Raw genomic sequence first — 22,194 nt, forward strand, 5'->3', positions numbered from 1 at the left:
GGGGAGCTGGTGATAGTGAGCCTTGGGCGGTACAAAGTATAAATCCGGCCCTGATGGTGTGTACCTAGCATAAGGGACTTGGAGGTCTGGCTAAAGCTCCAGGGGCGCCGCGAGGCACCAAGCAGACCAAGCGGTCGCTTGCGGCCTCACATTTTCAGGGGCCTCGGAGGCTCCGTGACGTCATCGTGACGTCACACTGTTGCCCGCAGGCCCCGCAATGACGCCGCACAAGCCAGTTCACAGAGCAGGGCTACGGGAAAATGGCTGCCGCCGAAGCCCTGCTCTGGAGACTATTTGTGTCTCCAGTACAGGGCTTCCGGCGCCATCTTCCCATAGCCCTGCTCTGCCTGACTGCCAGCGCGGGTCCGTGGGAGACTGCAGAAGGAGGAGGAGCAAGATCTCCGGGGGAGCTGCGCGCCTGAAGCCGGCCGGAAGAGAAGACTTCTGTCAGGTGAGTACATTCTTTTTTTTTTTGCTGAAATATATGGCCCAACTGCGTTTATTATCTGACGAAATGTGGCCCAACAGCGTTTATTATCTGACGAAATGTGGCCCAACTGCGTTTATTATCTGATTAAATGTGGCCCAACTGCGTTTATTATCTGACGAAATGTGGCCCAACTGCGTTTATTATCTGATTAAATGTGGCCCAACTGCGTTTATTATCGGACGAAATGTGACCCAACTGCGTTTATTATCTGACGAAATGTGACCCAACTGCGTTTATTATCTGACGAAATGTGGCCCAACTGCGTTTATTATCTGATTAAATGTGGCCCAACTGCGTATATTATCTGATTAAATGTGGCCCAACTGCGTTTATTATTTGACGAAATGTGGCCTAAACTGCGTTTATTATCTGATGAAATGTGGCCCAAACTGCGTTTATTATCTGATGAAATATGGGCCAAACTGCATTTGTTTTCTGCTGAAATGTGCCCGAATTGCGTTTGATTTCTGCTGAGATGTTGCCCGAATTGCGTTTGTTTTCTGCTGAAATGTTGCACAAATTGCTTTTTTTTTTCTGATGTCTGGGGTAACTGTTGTTGCATTTATTATTTAATGGTCATAGTTGGCTATATTTGCTGTGCTACGGTTACGCTCCGCCCATACAATGTCATGGCCATGCCCATGGTTCGGCAAATACACCCACGCCAATTTTTGTCCGGCCCCATCCCCCTTCCGCTCCACCCACATGCCATGGCCACGCCCACTTATGCGGAATAGCCATACCTATTTTTTGCCCCCCAGGATGGGGCCACTTCCTACAGTCCGCTTGGGGGCCACAAAAACCTTAGCTGCACCCCTGTAAAGCTCCAATCACTAGTGCTGATGTTAATTGTAATCAGGAGGTCAGTTTTGAATTCAAGTCTAGGTACAGTATATGCCAAATGTAATTGGGATTTGGCACTCAGCTACAGTTTTTGACTTACAATGAGATTTAACTCCCCACTTTGAAATGTCAGTACCTATTCCCACCTTTAAAATATTTAATGTGCATCCTGATAGCAGTGCAATTATATAGACAGATCTGAGTATATCTGCTTTGGAGGGAGGACTTGGTTGTCAGATGTCCCACTGAGTGGCATATTCAGCTGCTGTTGATGTGAGGTTTGCAAGGTGGATGAGATAGAACTTTTTTCTTGCAGATGATACAAATACATTTTCCTCTGTGATAAAACCATTAATTTAACCGCTCAACCACAAGAGTTATTTACATAATTGTTTGTCCTTGTAAGAAAATATATTAAAGAAAGACCAAAGAGGATTTTCAAGAGACTGATGCGAAAAAAAATATATGATATAATGATTTGTGTGTGTAGTACAGCCAAGAAATAAAACATTAGGAGCAGAGACATACGTCTAATATTGTTTCCAGTACAGGAAGAGTTAAGTAACTCCAGTTGTTATCTATGCAAAAGAGCCATTGAGCTCCACGGCTTTCAAAGTCGCAGAGAGCTCTGTCTTCTGAAGCATGTTATCTCAACTGTCAGTCCCTCTATTTTTTTTTCTCTGCCAGAGGACAGGTCAATAGTTCACTGCCTTGCTCTGTAAAATAATTTAGAGTGCTAAGTAGTGTGTAACCTGCAAATATTAGCGAATGATGCAATGTTATAAAAAAAACCTACATAACTGAAAATAAAAATATGAGAATATTTTCTTTGCTTCTAATGTTCTAGAAATTATCCGTACTACACAACCAATTCATTTAATCATAATTTTTTTTTTTCCGCTTCAGTGTCTCTTTAAGACTCATATAAGGAAGCATTCAAATGACTTTCAGAAAGGCAAGCTGGAAAGTCCGTTGGCTGAACACGTTTGCAGCTGCCACTGAGGATCTGTGAAGGGATTTAAGTTTGCAGGAATTTACAAATGAAACGTATGAAGCAGATGAGGTGACTTTGATCACATCTGCCAGGGCGCCGTTGATATTGGCATTGATGGAAGACATGGGGGTTCCATGGACTGGGAAATGTAAGTGACCTATGGTCTTCACCAGAGCATCCTGCAAGGATATATAATTAGAGAGAGCAGACAGTGATTCAAGTAAAAAATGGCAGAGGGAAGTCTCTATGGCTACTAAAAGCTGGGGGGGGGGGGGGGGGGGTGAACGGACGGACCTAAATGGGGTTAACCTAAATGGGGGAACTGTCTGGCTACCAAAAGAGGGGCACTCTTACTGCCTAAAGGGGGGGCTCTCTGGCTACCTAAAGGGGGGATTCTCCAGTTGCCTAACGGGGGCTCTCTAGCTGCCTAAAAGGCAGGGCACAATTATTGATACATCCTCACCCTGGAAGCTCTAAGACCTAGAAAGTGCATGCATATTAGTACGCCGCCGGTGAGCAGGACGCAGGGTGAGCCAAATGATAGTTCACCTTGCTGCTCTAATATTCGTTGGCGTTAAATACTACTCTCCATCCGAGTCATAGGAAGGAGGGAGGAGTAATTCGGGGTTACCACTACATGCCACACGCAGTATAACATTATTGCTATGGCGGTGCCTAGTTTCAGTGCTCAGCGCCGAGTGCCATGCGCCCAAACCATCTGCTCTGTAGAAACTGCGCTGCTATGTACCTTTATCTGTGCAGAACATATAAAGTGGAAAACACTATGGAGTGGTTCTATTGATCCGATGTTATAATTAATACTCAGTGAGGTGGTACTCTTGGGTGTATGCGGAGGGAGTGTACCAGTAGTGGCATGTCTTTTGATTTCAATTGTGTCTGTTTTCCATTTCTGATACATCTATTCAACTTAATCTTTTGGGCATATTTAAAGAACATTAGATTTTATAAATAGTTAAACCTTTGGTTTACACAATATCCATGGGATGACTTTCTTGTCTCTGTGGAATAACCCCATTTTGGGATTGTGCTGGACCTAATGCTATGTAAAGCTTTCTCCATTAAGGAAGCTGGGGCATACTATATCATTAGGGCGTACGTTAAAAAGGGGCGATGGGAAAAAAGGGCGCCGGGTTTTTAACGATAAACATGGATTACGTTTAAAAATGTATTTCGTTTAAAAGTAATGTTTTTAAACGTTATAAATCATTAAATAATGTGTATTAAATCGGCAATTGTAAAAACGTTAATCTTTCGTTTAAATAATGAAACGCATAATAACGTTTAAAAAAAAAAATACTAAGTAACCCTCCCTGTACCTACCCCTAACCCCTAGACCCCCCTGTTGATGCCTAAACCTAAGACCCCCCCTGTTGGTGCCTAAGTAACCCTCCCTGTACCTACCCCTAACCCCTAGACCCCCCTGTTAGTGCCTAAACCTAAGACCCCCCTGTTGGTGCCTAAACCTAAGACCCCCCTGTTAGTGCCTAAACCTAAGACCCCCCTGTTGGTGCCTAAACCTAAGACCCCCCTGTTGGTGCCTAAACCTAAGACCCCCTGTTGGTGCCTAAACCTAAGACCCCCCTGTTAGTGCCTAAACCTAAGACCCCCCTGTTGGTGCCTAAACCTAAGACCCCCTGTTGGTGCCTAAACCTAAGACCCCCCTGTTGGTGCCTAAACCTAAGACTCCCCTGTAATTGTTTTCGTTTAAAAATAATGTAAAAAAAAAAAAAAAAAAGTAATGTTTTTCGTTTAAAAATAATGTTTGGGAAAAATATTGTACTGGTTTTCGTTTAAAAATAATATTTAAACATGTATAAATCATTAAATAATGTGTAATCATGAGAAACAGTAATAAAACATTAAGTCTCCGGGCGCCGCTTTTAAAACGTTAGTTTTCTCCGGCGCCCTTTTTTCCTACCGGGCGCCCATTAACCAGTTCACCCCCAAGGGTTTTTATCCTAACGGACCAGAGCAATTTTCAGTTGTCAGCGCTCCTCCCTTTTATTCCCTAATAACTTTATTACTACTTATCACAAGAAAATGATCTATACCTCGTTTTTTTCGCCACCAATTAGGCTTTCTGTGGATAGTACATTTTGCTAAGAATTTTTTTATTCTAAATGCATTTTAATGAGAAAAACAGAAAAAAAAAGAAAAAAAATCATTATTTCTCAGTGTTCAGCCTTTATAGTTTTAAAATTAAACATTCTCCTGTGGATAAAACAAACACGTTTTATTTGCCCAGTGGTCCCGATAATTAAACCGTTTAGATTATGTCCCTACCACAATGTATGGCGACAGTATATTATTTTGAAATATAAGTGGTTATTTTTCTGTTTGTTCTGGCCATAATTACAAGCCCCTATGTAATAAATTAAAATTAATTTTCCCCCATAAAATATAGAATAAAAAAAGCTGAGTCCCTAAGGTAACTATTTATTTATTTTTTTTAAGCTGATTTTTTTTTTTTACAAGTGTTTTTTTTGGGGGGGGAGGGTTGGAAGTGTAATTTTATTAGTGATGTGTATATACTTGAAAATGTATGTATTTTGTAAGTGTAATATACTTTTTGGCCACAAGATGGCGCTGGTGAACACTCATAGGACGTGTTCACTTTTTTTTTTTTTTTTTTTACACACTTTATTAAACTGTTACATTTCCTGTTTATGTGAATGGACGTAGCCGCTGTTCGCGGTCACGTCCATTCACTCCAGGCACTGCGATTGGGTAGAGGACTGTTCAGTCCTCTTCCCCAATCGCCCAGCACGGGATCCCGACGGTAATGGCGGCGGTAGCGGCGGACACACGGCGGTAGCAGCGGCGGGAATGCGCGACGTATTAAAACGTCATGTTGCTGTTAATAGCGGTAAGCATGACGTTTTAATACGTTAGGATGGCGGTAAATGGTTAAACGATATTTATTATAGAAGTGGATGGCGGCGCCCGATTTGTCCACTAGCCTCAGGCGCCCGAATTTACCGTGCCCATCATTAGGGGTTGTCAGTGAGATGCTAATTTGTGTGGCTCGCATGCAGATTTAATGCAGCTTAGAGTTAGGCCTATCAAATGTACTTCATGTCAAATTGGATTGTCCCAATTCCAAGCTGTGTACAGTTTGCACTAAAGTTTGTATTATTATTATTAGCATTAATTTTCCATTGCTATTCATGGCGTTTTAGTGTCTGCTTTTAGGCCACTACATCATCACTTCTAGGCTTCTATATGAAAAGCAATCATGTTATTATTCTATGGAAAAACACACCTATAGGAGTTGTAATGGCTTATTATTTCCTAACATTATTATTATTAAGGTTAGAAGTTGGTATACCTGTGGCAGGGACAGCACGACACTCATTACCCAAGCGACTGACAACATGATCTTGTTTTTCTTCTTGGCATCGTTAATAGCTAGCGGATTGAGAATGGCAGACTGCCGATCCAAGCTAATGACCACAGTGACAAATGCGCAGGAGTACATAGACAGAAGCTTTAGAAACATGAGCACTCTGCAGGCTATGTCTCCAGCCTGCCACTGCAATGTGATATTCCAAATGGCATCCAGCGGCATCACAATGAATGTTACAAGCAGGTCGGCTGTGGTGAGATTGAGGATTAAGATGCGCACATGTGACCTTTTCTTTCTGCTTGTCCGAGCAGCCGCCCAAAGAGCAGCCAAGTTGCAGAAAGCTGACAGTGTGAAGATGACAAATGTGATGATGACTCGTGCCTTGGCAGCTGGAGAGAAGGTAGGTAACTGGAACTGGCTGTGAGTTACATTTGTTGAGGAGATGTTGACATCCAAGTCACAAGAGTTGCTGAGCCATGGCGTATTTCTGCAAGCTGTGCTGCCACCTTCCTTAGAGATATTCATTTCTAGAGGAAAACCAAAACATATTATTATTTTTAATGAACTGTCTATTAATCATCTTAAACAAAGAGACATTTTTAGGCACGAGCAAACAGAGCCAGGACAAGGTCCTCCAGCACCCAAGGCTGAGACACCAAAGTGGGCCCCTCCATCCCTCCCACCCCAGCCGTCACACACTGATTGCTATTAGACTAAGAGGTGCCCCAGCCCCCCCCCTCCACACACCTTAATCTCTAGTTATCTGGCTTGTACCACCTTTTCTTATTTCTTTTTGCTTCAAACACAATATGTGAATGATAGCTAAGGGAATTGTGAACCCAGGCCCATTTCTATGGCCATGCAAACCGCGCAACCGTCCAAGGCGCTGGGCGGAGCTGCAAGGAGGGGGCGGAGCAGCGGGGAGAGCGGGCATAACGGAGTTAAAAAGAAGGAAGAAGATAGAGGCTGCGTGCGTGTGGGGATCGCGGAAGGTGAGTTGTAACTCCGTTATGGCCGCTCTCTTCTGCCGCATATGGAAGCACCTACCTATCTAAACTCTACTGGAGGCACCTACCTATCTAACCTATACTGGAGGCACCTATCTAACCTATACTGGGGGCACCTACCTATCTAACCTATACTGGAGGCACCTATCTAACCTATACTGGGGGCACCTACCTATCTAACCTATACTGGGGGCACCTACCTATCTAACCTATACTGGAGGCATCTACCTAGCCAATCTATACTGGAGGCACCTACCTAGCTAACCTATACTGGAGGCACCTACCTAGCTAACCTATACTGGAGGCACCTACCTAGCTAATCTATACTGGAGGCACCTACCTAGCTAACCTATACTGGGGGCACCTACCTATCGAACCTATACTGGAGGCACCTACCTAGCTAACCTATACTGGGGGCACCTACCTATCGAACCTATACTGGAGGCACCTACCTAGCTAACCTATACTGGAGGCATCTACTTAGCTAACCTATACTGGGAGGCACCTACCTAGCTAATCTATACTGGAGGAACCTACCTATCTAACTTATACTGGAGGCACCTACCTAGCTAACCTATACTGGAGGCACCTACCTATCGAACCTATACTGGAGGCACCTACCTAGCTAACCTATACTGGGGGCACCTACCTATCGAACCTATACTGGAGGCACCTACCCAGGCCCGTTTGTAGGGCCGTGCGGCCCGTGCCGTCGCCCGGGGCGCTGTTGGGAGCTGGTGGGAGGTGGGCGCTGTAATGGAGGGGGGAGCCGGAGCCGCAGGGAGGGCAGCCTGACCTCTCCCTCCCTCTCCTGGGCCACCCTCCGTGCTCCCCCCTCAGATGCAGAGCGAGCAGCCAGGGAGAAAGCGCTGTATACAACATACCTCTCTGCGTCCAAGCGCTGCTCTCTCGCCGCCGGTCTCTTCCTCTCTGCCTATAGGATGATACACACGCTGCTGGCAGCGTGTGTATCATCAGATAGGCAGAGAAGAAGAGACTGGCGGCGAGAGAGCAGCGCTTGGAACGCAGGGAGGTATTTTGTATACAGCGCTTCCTCCCTGGCTGCTCGCTCTGCATCTGAGGGGGGAGCACGGAGGGCGGACCAGGAGAGGGAGGGAGAGGTCGGGCTGCCCTCCCCGCGGCTCCGGCTCCCCCTCCATTATGGGGGACAGCTACCTATCTAACCTACCCTGGGGGAGCACCTACCTAATCTAACCTACGCTGGGGGGGCAGCTACCTAATCTAACCTATACTGGGGGGCAGCTACCTAATCTAACCTACACTGGGGGGCAGCTACCTATCTAACCTACACTGGGGGGCAGCTACCTATCTAACCTACACTGGGGGGCACCTACCTAATCTAACCTATGCTGGGGGGCAGCTACCTATCTAACCTACACGTGGGGGCAGCTACCTAATCTAACCTACGCTGGGGGGCAGCTACCTATCTAACCTATACTGGGGGGCACCTACCTAATCTAACCTACACTGGGGGGCACCTACGTAATCTAACCTATGCTGGGGGGCAGCTACCTAATCTAACCTATACGGGGGGGCAGCTACCTAATCTAACCTATACTGGGGGGCACCTACCTAATCTAACCTATACTGGGGGGCAGCTACCCATCTAACCTATACTGGGGGGCAGCTACCTATCTAACCTATACTGAGGGGCACCTACCTAATCTAACCTACACTGGGGGGCAGCTACCTATCTAACCTACACTGGGGGGCAGCTACCTATCTAACCTATACTGGAGGGCAGCTACCTAATCTAACCTACGCTGGGGGGCAGCTACCTATCTAACCTATACTGGGGGGCACCTACCTAATCTAACCTACACTAGGGGCACCTACCTATCTAACCTACACTGGGGGGCAGCTACCTATCTAACCTACACTGGGGGGCAGCTACCTAATCTAACCTACACTGAGGGGCAGCTACCGATCTAACCTACGCTGGGGGCACTTATCTAACCTGTATTGGGGGCACCTACCTAGCTAGCCTATACAGGTGGCAACTATACTGGCTACCTATATTGCAGGCACCTACCTAAATAACCTATACTGGGGGCAGCTACCTATCTAACCTATACTGGAGGGCAGCTACCTAATCTAACCTACGCTGGGGGGCAGCTACCTATCTAACCTATACTGGGGGGCACCTACCTAATCTAACCTACACTGGGGGGCACCTACCTATCTAACCTACACTGGGGGGCAGCTACCTATCTAACCTACACTGGGGGGCAGCTACCTAATCTAACCTACACTGAGGGGCAGCTACCGATCTAACCTACGCTGGGGGCACTTATCTAACCTGTATTGGGGGCACCTACCTAGCTAGCCTATACAGGTGGCAACTATACTGGCTACCTATATTGCAGGCACCTACCTAAATAACCTATACTGGGGGCACCTACCTATCTAACCTATGCTGGGGGCAACTATTCTGGCTACCTATATTAGAGGCATCCACCTAGCTAACCTGTACTGGGGCACCTACCTATCTAACTTATACCGGGGGCGCCTGCCTATCTAACCTATACTGGGGGCAACTATACTGGCTACCTATACTGGAGGCACCTACCTGGCTAACCTATAGCGGGGGCAACTATACTAGCTCACTTATGCCTGGCTACCTATACTGGGGTACCAATTCTTGGCTACCTATACTGGGGGGACCTATACTAAGTGCAACTAGACCTGGCTAACCTATACTGCGGGCATCCATACCTTGCTCGGGTGAGGGGGGGGCACAGTTTTTACACCCTCGCCCTGGGTGCATTTTAGCCTAGAAACTGCACTGCACCTACCTAGCTAACCTATACTGGGGGCAACTATACTGGCTACCTATACTTGGGGCACCTATGCCTGGCTACCTATACTGAGGGGGACCTATAGCTGGCTATCTATACTGAGGGCAACTAGACCTGGCTAACCAATACTGCGGACACAATTTTTACACCCTCGCCCTGGGTGCAATTTAGCCTAGAAACTGCCCTGTGTGCACCCCTCCAATGCACCCTGAGGCTAGAGCCTCTTTCACCTCTGCCTCGTAATGACCCTGCAAGCAAATTAAGCAGTTAACTAGGGCACCACACAGGGGCATAACTACTGGGGATCAGCCCCTACAACTGCAGGGGGCCCCAGAGCTGTTAGAGGGCCCCATCCTTCAGATCAGGTGTTTTTCTGGCCATACTTGTTATAGGTTTGAAGATTATAATGCCCAAAGTTGTTTTATGACCCTGCAAGATGGGCCCCCAGGCTGTGAGGGTCACCAGGGGTAGGCAAGGAAATGTGTGTACACATGGGGGGGGGGCATCAAATTTTTGCTGGGGGGCCCATGATTTGTAGTTATGCCCCTGGCACCACCTATTGGGGGTGTCAAGGTGCCCATCCAAGTGCACTATTCATTATGGAAGTGTTATACACAGCTGCTTGTTATGTAAGAGAGGGGATGGAATTGTGATGTATGTATATTGGGGACAGCCCAGCAGGGGCGTAACTACAAATAATGGGGCCTCCCGGCAAAAAAACTTTATATGGGGCCCCTTTAATGTTCACAAACCTTCCCTAGCCGCCCCTTCAGTGGTGTAACTACAATTCACGGGGCCCTCCAGTGAAACTTCCTAGTGTTCACACCCCTTCCCGTGCCTTCCCTTGGTTCCCTTCACGGCCTTGGGGTCCATCTCACAAGGGCCATAAAACAAGTGCGGCCATCATGATCATCACACCCATAACAAGCGTAGCCACAAATACACCTGATCTGAAGTATATTCCCCTGTATCAGAGGAAGGGAAGGTTAGTAGTTGGGGCCCCGCCCCCACAGCTCTGGTCCCCCTGTGGTCACAAGGGCTGCTCCCCTCTAGTTATGCCCCTGTACCCCTTGGTGACACAGCCTGGGGCCCATCCTATCCTCTATAAGAAAACCTAACTGTCCCTGCGTCATCCTCTTTCCATGTCTGTGTGTCCCTGGCTTTTTTGTACTGAGCGTGTGCGCAGCCAGGGCAGTTAGGACACAGGGCCGGATCTGACAGTTTGCTGTGTGTGGTTCACAGAGGTCCTCATTGCATTGTGGGAAATGACAGCTTTTTACAACTGCCAAGCAATCAGCTCCCTGTGTACATATACTTCAGACAGTGGTGGGGAACGAGCAAGCGGCACGCGTATGTGTGCGCAGTACAGGGGGTAGCGGCTGTGACCTAGCTCCCATTTTTTAACAGGCGGCCTTTTTACTAGTAAAGATCATAAAACAGGCGTGACCATTAGGATCATAACACCCATAACATGTGTAGCCACAAAAACGCCCGATCTGGAGTATCAGAGGGAGGGAAGGGGCCTCCCCACACCTCTGGGCCCCTCTGCAGCTGCAGGCGCTGCTCCTCTATAATTACTCCCCTATGTTAAATTAGCATTCCTAATTAGCATCAAACAATGACTAATTGTCTCAATGCTCTGCAAATAAAAGAAAACATAGAAGAATAGTTTAGTGGTGTATCAGTCCGGGAAAAGAACAGTTGCTTTACTTTTATAAATCTTATTTCTAGGGAAGGATGTTCAAACTGCACCAGTTATTGTCCTATGACGGAATTAAATTGTGACCACAAGAAGGCCAATAAGATCAATAGTAAATACTAATTACTTTTATTCAATGATCAAACTACATACATATTCTACACAAGGCTGCACAAGTTAAAAATAGTCTGTCTTACTGTAGTTGATAATTACTGTAAATACAAATGATATGCATACAATTGATATGCAGACAAAAATTTCAGTCAATGATCAATCAACATATATATGCTACACAAGGCTGCACAAGTTAAAAATGGTCTATCTTACCGTAGTTGATATTCGCTGTAAATATCATTTGTATTTACATTGAATATAAGTTTTTTATGCATATCATTACATATCATATCAACAACACAGCCTAGTTGCTTGTGTAGACATATGTCACATCTCATCATGTCACATGTCACCTTGCTTATCCTTTAAAGGGAACTTGAAGTCAAAGGAACACGGAGGCTGCCATCTTTATCCCCTCATAAACAATGCCAGTTGCCGGGCTGTCATGCCGAGCTTTTGGATTTAGTTGTTTTTCATTCACACAACTGCAACAACTATGCAGACAGTGGAGGCAGACCAGAGTTAAAGCATCTGATTTGCATTCTCATTCCGTGACATAGAGATAGAGGCCCATCTTTTTCTCTTTAGTTTTCTCCAAGCTGATATTCTCACAACTTGTTAATAAAAGGCCTTTTAAGCTACCAGCAAGCAATAGAATACTAAAAATAATTTTGATAGTAGCCTTTCATCTACATTTTGGTACTTTTTTTTAATTGCAAAGTGTTGAAAAGGTACTTAAAACCATAGATGAAAAATTATCTCCTAGGAGAAAACTCAGGAGAAAAAGTTAACTTAATGGGCTCGATTCACAATAGGGTGCTAACTCAGTTAGCACCCCTGTAAGCTTTGGGCGTGCTAACTAGGGTGCTAAGCAGTTCGCACACCCAAAGCTTTTATTGATCACGCGTAAAATTTAGCGCTGCCAGTCGCACCCAGTGCAACATTTTAAAGGCACCCGGTGCGACGTTTCGTGCGCACCGCGAAGTGCTAAACTTTGTGCGTGCTAGGTGAAACTTTGCGCGTCCTAAAGGGCTTTAGGCGTGCTAAGGGGCTTTTAAGCGTGCTAACTAAGTTAGCACCATTTTGTGAATCAAGCCCATTATTCGCAATATGTAATTAACTTTTTCTCCTGAGTTATCTCCTATGAAATCATTTTCAGATTCTCTTTAAAACAGCTTTTTATCATTTTACAAAAGTTTCAAAATTATTTTGAGTATTTTTTTTTTCCTGCTGGTGGTTTAAAAGGCATTTTATGACAAGGTGAAAAAATATCACCTAGGGAAAACTCAGGAGAAAAAGTGAATTGCATATGGGCCAGAGGCTCTTGTTCAAATCACTTTTTTTCTCCTAAGTTTTTTCTTACGAGATAATTTTTTGTCTTTGGTCTGTTTAAAACACTGTACATTTTCAGCACTCTGCAATTGAAAAACTAAGAAACAATGGGTAAAAAGTACTGACAAATTTATTTGGTGCACACCAAAAACCGCTAGCAGATCCGCAAAATGCTAGCAGATTTTGAAACGCTTTTTCTTATTTTTCTGTAGCGTTTCAGCTAGCATTTTGCGGTTTTGTGAAGCGTTTTTGGTGTAGTAGATTTCATATATTGTTACAGTAAAGCTGTTACTGAACAGCTTCTGTAACAAAAACGCCTGCAAAACCGCTCTGAACTGCCGTTTTTCAGAGCAGTTTGCGGTTTTCCTATACTTTACATTGGAGGCAGAAACGCCGCAGAAATCCAAAATCTGCAGCAGCCCGGGAGTATGCGTTTCTGCAAAACGCCTCCCGCTCTGATGTGCACCAGCCCATTGAAATACATTACCCAAGCGTTTCCACATCCGCAAGCGGATCGAAAAACGCTGCCGAACCGCTCTGGTGTGCATTAGGCCTTAAAAAGCATTTTATTGCTAAGGTGTGGAAATATCACCTGGGGACAACTTAGGAGAAAAGTGAATTGAATAAGCGCCAGAGCATTAGCACAGAAATTTGGCAACTAGCATTGTTTTAAGGGAATAAAGATGGCAGGCTCTGTATTCTTCAGGTTCCTCTCACACTTAAGCAAAAAAAATAAAAATAAAATGCCCTCAAACTCCTTGAGCATCTAGTGGCTGCAGGGGCGTAGCTAGGGAGCTATGGACCTCGGTGCGATTTTTACACCCCCCCCCCCCTTCCAAAGCATTCTATACACAACAATTGATCTGGCGCACTAAAACCTGCCAAGGGCAACCACAGTGTCAGAGGTGCAATAAGTACTATTTAAAGCATCTATACAAGTAATTATTGGAACGTATTTGCACCTTTTATGAACAAATTTGCCTTCACCCTCATATTGAATCTGGGGTTATATCTAGAATTTATCTTCATTTATAACACTCCTCTTCGCAGGTTAGACTGAAGCATATGCAGGACTGGGGTTCCCCGATAACTGATAAACAATGATCAAGTATATTTAGCAACATAGCCAAAAGCTCTAAATTAAATTTCAATAAGGAAACAGCATATAAGTTAACTACCCGATGGTATTATACCCCTGATAGGGTCCATAAAATGTTTCCTCAGTCCTCACATTGGGATTGTTCAGTAGCAATTAACACCTGGCAGAGAACAACAGCACTGATTAAAGAGGTTTTGAAGATTGACGTTAAATTTGATATGTTAAATGCTTTATTGTTTCTACCCTCAAAACAGGTGCCAAAACCGTTTAGGCCGCTGGTGAATGCCTTTATAGGGGCTACGCAATGGTTGATTGCATTTCATTGGAAGCAACCATCCATAATTTTTGAGCTTTTACTGACTAGACTTGATCAAATTAAATTAATGGAAAAAATAGCGAAAAAATCTGGATTACTGCCAGGATAAATTTATTATGAAATGGGAGGATAGGATCACTTTTCGTAGTCCATGTGATCTACTAGGTAAAGACCGTAGAGCATTATCTCTTGCATAATAACTTTTGTTTAGATGTCTTGCTATTAGATTGTTCATTGGTAAATTTCATCAGTAATTTGACATGTTTGTCATGGTAGCTCAGGGCCAAAATTGTTGGTTCCCTTGGAGTTCCCTGCATTTTCTGTTATCTCTTTCTTCTAAAGGTACAGACTAACCAGCAAGCTCATAGTGAACCAGAACTCATTGGAGCGTGTGAGGGGCTACAATGGTCCAAAAAGTTCTCTTACTAAAATGCCATGGAAAACAAAAGTTTGCTTTCTTAAAACAGAAAGTATTTGCGATAATTCAGGTTGGAGTGAGCTCCGAGATGTCTCCCAGTGCATCACTGCTGAATATATGCAAATGTGTATTCTGGTTCACCATGAGCTTGCTGGTGAGTCTGTACCTCTGGGTGTTTCAAGTCCTACTCCATAGAGCCACATGAATCCATGTCATGCACTGATGAGGATCAACCAATCCGAAACAGTCTGTGTGCATGTTGGATTATTATGGCTCTGTACAAATAACAAGCTGATACATCATTGCATTCCAGCGGATCTGGAGGTGTGTGTAGATTCCAAGGACAGCAATGGTTGATTTGCATATTTCAGCAGTGATGCACTGGGAGACATCTCGGAGTCGGAGCTCACTCCCACCTGAATTATCACCAAAACTTTCTGTTCTCCTCTTTCTTCTAACAAACCTTTTACTGATGGAACCTTTCTTTCACTGTAGAAGAGACCTCTGTAAACTATAACGCTCCGTTATTGTTACAATCTTGTTCAATGTACCGTACTATGCTATGTTTGAATTACTAATGCCTTCTATATTAACCTCTTTGGCGGTAATCTCGAACCGAGTTCGGGGTATGCCGCCGCGGAGGATTTCTCAGCCGATTTGCATAATTTTTTTTATGTTACACACAGCTAGCACTTTGCTAGCTGCGTGTACTACCCGATTACCGCCACAACACGCTGATTCGCCACTACCCGCCGCGCCACCCCGACCCCTTGTGCAGCCTGGCCAATCACCGCCATACTACGCTAAGGGGTGGATCGGGACTCCCCCAGATGCCATTACGTGGATGAGGTCATCCCGATCGTCACCATGGTGACGAGAGAAGCCAAACAGGAAATCCCGTTCTGAACGGGATTTCCTGTTTGCTCTGATCGCCGGAGGCGATCGGGATGGGTGGGGGGATGCTGCTGCACAGCGGCTATCATGTAGCTAGCGCTAGGCTAGCTACATGAATTAAAAAAAATAAAATTTTAAAGTGCTGCGCCTGGCGATTTTATTGTAACGCCAGGGGGGTTAATATTGTTTCACTGCTGCCACATTGGCAAAACAGTTACATATGTATGCACCTTTTATTTCAGGCCGTCAATAAATGTGTGTAAACGGAAGTGATTAATACCAGCACAGGACCAATAAAGAGCTAATACTGCTGTTGAGGGAGGGCCCTATGGGGCTCCTCTGGCCCAAGGGCCCCGGTGCGGTCGAGACCTCTGCAACCTCTATTGCTACGCCACTGAGTGCTTGGCTAAAAAAGACTGCAGAATTTTTCAATCAGGCTTTTGACTCACTCATTCACTGTTGCTTCTGCTCTGTACTGTAAGCCATTATTAGTTGGAAGTGCAAGCATTACTGTGGAATTGTACTTACATTCTAAAAATATGTATTTGCTCTTTTACAGCCAGACTATTTATAATGTTATCTTCTTCACAAACACAGCAAAATAATGATGTTGAGCACAATGGTGGATTCTACAGTGCAGCGTAGCCTGTACTAATGCAAATTATCAGCATGTATTGAAGTATTCAACCATTGTTCACATTATTCAACATTAGCAAAAGGTACCTGATTATACTGTGTTTATTGCATTAGACGCTCACTGTGGTAATCACTATATTATAGTGCCAGGCCTATGGAGACATACATGATTGCCAGACTAGTACAATAAATCCATATATTTAATGAATACAGTTTACTGACATTGTTGAATTAATTTGCAAAATGTAAAACCTTATTGATTTGTTACCAGGAACAGAAATAAGTGGGTGTGGTTTGTGTTTAGTTTCAGCTGTGTAGGAAAGCTGCGAAGCAAATTTAAAAAAGCTAAAAAAAAAAAAGATAAAAACATTAAATATATGACTAAAAAAGAAATGTTTACTAAACAAATATTTTAATACACAGACCTGACTTATAGTACATAAACAAGGACTCTGATTGGCCACTTGTGATGTCAACAAAATACATAGGTTAGAGCTTTCTGAGCATGGCCCAGTGATAGTTAGGCGTGGTGTTATCAGCATGCTAGTAAGCTTAGTATGTTGTAGTACAGTTATGGTTAAAGAGACACTGAAGCGAAAAAAAAATGATGATATTATGATTTGTGTGTGTAGTACAGCTAAGAAAAAAAACATTAAGATCAGATACATCAGTCTAATTGTTTCCAGTACAGGAAGAGTTGAGAAACTCCAGTTGTTATCTCTATGCAAAAAAGCTATTAAAGAGAATCTGTATTGTTAAAATCACACAAAAGTAAACATACCAGTGCGTTAGGGGACATCTCCTATTACCCTCTGTCACAATTTCGCCGCTCCCCGCCGCATTAAAAGTGGTTAAAAACAGTTTTAAAAAGTTTGTTTATAAACAAACAAAATGGCCACCAAAACAGGAAGTAGGTTGATGTACAGAATGTCCACACATAGAAAATACATCCATACACAAGCAGGCTGTATACACCCTTCCTTTTGAATCTCAAGAGATCATTTGTGTGTTTCTTTCCCCCTGCAGCTATCTTCCACTGAAGTGTCAGGCTGTTTCTTCCTGCAGAGTGCAGACAGCTCTGCCTGTATGTAATTCCTCAGTATGTGAAAGCCCAGCCAGCTCAGAGGACCATTTATCCAGCTTGTAAAAGATAAGAGAGAAGCTGCTCTAATCTAAATAACACACAGGCAGTGTGCATAGAGGGGCCTGGAAGGGGGAGTTCATAGCAGAACCACAACACTGAAGAACTTGGCAGCCTTCCAGACACAGGCCGACAAGTCTGACAAGAGAGAGATAAGTTGATTTATTACAGAGAGTGTGATAGTACAAAGTGCTACAGTAAGCCAGAACACATTAGAATAGCTTTTGGAACTTGTAGGATGATAAAAAAACAGGATGCAATTTTTGTTACGGAGTCTCTTTAAGCTCTCCGACTAACTTAGTCGTGGAGAGGGCTGTTATCTGACTTTTATTATCTCAACTGTAATTGAACTGTTTACTTTTCCTCTGCTAGAGGAGAGTTCATTACTTCACAGACTGCTCTGAAAGACTCATTTTGAATGCTGAGTGTTGTGTAATCTGCACATATTATAGAGTGATGCAATGTTAGAAAAACACTATATACCTGAAAATAAAAATATGAGAATATCTTCTTTGCTGCTAATCTTCTAGTAATTATTCATAGTACACAACCAATTCATTATATCATATTTTTTTTTTGCTTCAGTGTCTCTTTAAGTACAGTGTTACAGAGAATTTAATGTTTAAGCAAACCTGTAGGGGAAAAAATGCAAATGTTAGCTAAGAAAGTATCTATCCTTTGCTTTTTTTCTCGCAAGTACACTTTAATGCTAGGTACACACAAGGAGCTTGATTTACAAAGCGGTGCTAACAGTTAGCACTCTGGTGAAAAGCCCCTTATCACGCCTAAACTCAGTTTAGGCGTGATAAGTTTAGGCGTGATAAGTTTAGGCATGATAAGTTTAGGTGTGAGACGTTTAGGCGTGATAAGTTTAGGTGTGATAAGTTTAGGCGTGATAAGTTTAAGCACCAACTGGGTGAGCACCGCAGTGCACAGCTGATCATAAGTTTTGCGCTAGCAAAGTCTGGTGCACTTCGCATAGAGTTTAATGGCGCTGCTTTGCGCGCGGGACTTTGCGCGCGATCTAAACTTATCTAAACTTATCACACCTAAACGTATCACGCCTAAACTGGCTTTTCACCAGCATGGTGCAATGGTTAGCGCCGCTTTGTGAATTGAGCCCAATGTGTTTTTTCGGTCCATTTTCCATCCGATCGATTTTCAGCTCAATTTTCTGCTCAATTCTCTTATCTTTTCTTATTAATTTCCATTCACTTCTTTGAGAAATCAACCAGAAAAACGATTGGAAATAATATCGGACATGACGGAAATAATCTATTGAACTATTTAACACAAAATTGTATGGTGTGGGCTAAGGCTTGACATGTTTGGGAAAATAACATTTCATGTAAAAGTCCACGTTAAGTTCAGACAATTTTAGTCTAAGACTAGGTGCACACTACAGACAAAAATGTATCATCTTTCGCAACGTAGGACAATGGATAAACTGACATGTTGACGAGTCCTATGCCACCTAAAGGACCCTTTCAGACTTGTTCTTTTTTAATATGTCCATTTAAATCACAGAAGACGCGAAATGCAAACTCAGATCCTGTGCAACTTTTCCAGGGAATCTCAGTGTGTATATAGCTGTCAGGGCCCTGTTGACCTGGGTACCAATAATTGGTGTGGACTTTCCGAGGGCGTGGGGTTTAAGTGACCATGGGTCTTCACCAGAGCATCCCACAAAGGTCAATGGGCCATTACTCCTAGTTGGCACCAAGTTACGACCTCTGGATTGCCTCACTGGTGATGGAAAGAACAACAGGCCAAACCCCACATTGAGGGAAGGACTGGTTGGACTGAACAGAAGGAGCAGGCAGGACAGACTGAATGGGAGGAAGTGGTAGGATGGACTGAACAGGGAGACTAGAAGGACAGGAGGGACTGGCAGGATGATGAGGGAGTACTGGTAGAGCAGAATGGACTAGCAGATGAGATGCTGTGACAGGAGGTACTGGTGAGACAGACTGGAGGGTAGGGACTGGAGAGATGGGGGATTGGCAGGAGAGACTGGAGGCGTATGAGGGATTGACAGGACAAAGTAGAAGACTAATGAGACTTACATAAGTGGCTGACTAGGGGAAACTTATAGAACTGGCTGGCTGGTAAGACTTACAGGACAGGCTTGCTGGCGAGAGAAAAAGGACTGGCTAGTGGGGTGACATTTCACAAGGGTTAATGGGATGAAGCAGCACTGGGTGCTGTTTGGCCACGGTTTAAATAACACTGTCCTTTGCGTCAGTGGCAGGGAAAAAATTGGACAGGATCAGAGGTTGCCATGGAAGAGGAAGGTCTGCCGCTGGATCGCCAGGGAGGCAAATGTAGTGCCTGCTGCTGGATCGCCAGGGGGACAAATGTAGGGTCTGTCACTGGATCGCCAGGGAGGCAAATGTAGCGCCTGCCGCTGGATTGTCAGGGAGGCAAATGTAGTGCCTGCTGCTGGATCGCCAGGGAGGCAAATGTAGTGCCTGCTGCTGGATCGCCAGGGAGGCAAATATAGGGTCTGCCACTGGATCGCCAGGGAGGCAAATGTAGGGTCTGCCACTGGATCGCCAGGTAGGCAAATGTAGCGCCTGCCGCTGGATCGTCAGGGAGGCAAATGTAGGGTCTGCCACTGGATCGCCATGGAGGCAAATGTAGGACCTGTCGCTGGATTGTTAGGGAGGCAAATGTAGTGCCTGCCGCTGGATCGCCAGGGAAGCAAATGTAGGGCCTGACGCTGGATCACCAGGGAGGCTAATGTAGGGCCCGATGGTGGATTGCCAATTTAGGGCCTGCTGCTTGATCTCCAGAGAGCCTAATGTAGGGCCCGATGCTGTATCGCCAGAGAGGCTAATGTAGCGTCTGCCGCTGGATCGCCAGGGAGGCTAATGTAGCATCTGCCGCTGGATCGCCAGAAAGGCTAATGTAGGGCCTGCCGCTGGATCGCCAGGGAGGCTAATGTAGGGCCTGCCGCTGGATCACCAGGGAGGTAATCGATCTGCATATTTTATATACTTCTGGTACTGTGACATACTGCAACATTTGAGCTACTGTTGTCTCTGTGTTTCTTTTTGCAGGGTGCAGTTTTTATTATCCCTACTTTTTGTCCAATTGTAAGACATATATTTATTTAGTGAAGGTTCTAACTGCAGTTATGATTTGTCAGCGTTCCCAAAAGTCCTGGATCACCAGTCCACTAATAACTACCAATACTACTAGTAATGAATAATACTAATAACTGAACAACTATATGTCTCTAATGTGGAACTAGTGGTGCTCAGCAGAGCTCGAATATTCGAGTAGCTCGAATATTCGAGCTCTTTTTCAGCTATCCGAGCTCGGTATTCGAGCTCCGAATAGCTGTAGCTATTCGAATGGGCTATCCGAGTACACTCGAATAGCCCATTCACTATTCGAGCTATTCGAGCAAACGGCGCTATTCGAGCTCGGTACCGAGCTCGAATAGCGTCATAGCCCAGATTGATGTCCTTAGAGCCAATCAGAGGGCTCCCAGGCCCTCTGACGGCAGCCAATCACAGAGGGGGACCCTGGCCAGCCCCTACCCTATAAATAGCGGCCGCCATGTTCCGTTTCTCCATGCTTGCCTGAGACTTGTACAGAGAGAGAGTTGCTCCTTTGTGCTTTGGCTTAGCAGTGCTCTATTGTGATCATTTACCTAGCGTTTTTGCTCACCTACACCTGCCATATACACCTATATTGTTGTTAGTTAGATAGACATTGTATTTTAGTTAGTAGCTTGTGTGTTACATTAGAGACAGGCAGCTGCTGCAAGCTTACAGGTTTAGGCCTCAGGGGGGCCTTGCCTCTGTGGGCAGCTGTCCTCTGTTTATTTCTCTCATCTATACCAGTATTTCTGCTGTCCTTTACTAATAGTATTGTAGTTATACTGTACTAGGAGTAGGACACTCACTGACTGTCACTGTTTATAGGCTACTAGCTAGCTCCTGCGTGTGTGCACTCACTCACTGTGTGTACATACTACACACACTCTATTTCCTTCTGATTACTGATAGATTATTGTTAGTTAGTTGTACTTACTGTTACTACTTACTCTTACTGTACTAGGAGTCTAGGACACTCAGTCAGACAGTCACTGTGTTCATAGGCTACTAGCTCCTGCGTGCGGTCACTCACTGTCTGAGTGCACACACCACCCACACTCCATTTCCTTCTGATCGCTGATTGATTATTGTAATTAGTTAGTTCTACTTACTGTTACTACTTACTCTTACTGTACTAGGAGTCTAGGACACTCAGTCACTGTGTGTTCATAGGCTACTAGCTCCTGCGTGCGGTCACTCACTGTCTGAGTGTACACACACCCACCCACACTCCATTTCCTTCTGATCGCTGATTGATTATTGTAATTAGTTAGTTCTACTTACTGTTACTACTTACTCTTACTGTACTAGGAGTCTAGGACACTCAGTCACTGTGTTCATAGGCTACTAGCTCCTGCGTGCGGTCACTCACTGTCTGAGTGTACACACACCACCCACACTCCATTTCCTTCTGATCGCTGATTGATTATTGTAATTAGTTAGTTCTACTTACTGTTACTACTTACTCTTACTGTACTAGGAGTCTAGGACACTCAGTCACTGTGTGTTCATAGGCTACTAGCTCCTGCGTGCGGTCACTCACTGTCTGAGTGTACACACACCACCCACACTCCATTTCCTTCTGATCGCTGATTGATTATTGTAATTAGTTAGTTCTACTTACTGTTACTACTTACTCTTACTGTACTAGGAGTCTAGGACACTCAGTCACTGTGTGTTCATAGGCTACTAGCTCCTGCGTGCGGTCACTCACTGTCTGAGTGTACACACACCACCCACACTCCATTTCCTTCTGATCGCTGATTGATTATTGTAATTAGTTAGTTCTACTTACTGTTACTACTTACTCTTACTGTACTAGGAGTCTAGGACACTCAGTCACTGTGTGTTCATAGGCTACTAGCTCCTGCGTGCGGTCACTCACTGTCTGAGTGTACACACACCACCCACACTCCAT

At 44.6% G+C, this 22,194-nt stretch overlaps 1 protein-coding gene across 1 annotated transcript in view; it reads right to left on the bottom strand.

Annotated features, from left to right (window-relative positions):
* Window positions 1-22,194, bottom strand: part of LOC137563132 (gonadotropin-releasing hormone II receptor-like) — a 59,960-nt gene that overhangs the window by 23,110 nt on the left and 14,656 nt on the right. Inside the window, exon 2 of the mRNA XM_068275218.1 lies at window positions 5,677-6,221. Within this exon, the coding sequence (XP_068131319.1) occupies window positions 5,677-6,219 (543 nt within the window). The 5' untranslated portion in view covers window positions 6,220-6,221. The remainder of the gene's footprint in view (window positions 1-5,676; window positions 6,222-22,194) is intronic.

This window comes from Hyperolius riggenbachi, chromosome 3, assembly GCF_040937935.1.
Source record: "Hyperolius riggenbachi isolate aHypRig1 chromosome 3, aHypRig1.pri, whole genome shotgun sequence".
NCBI classification, from domain to species: domain Eukaryota; kingdom Metazoa; phylum Chordata; class Amphibia; order Anura; family Hyperoliidae; genus Hyperolius; species Hyperolius riggenbachi.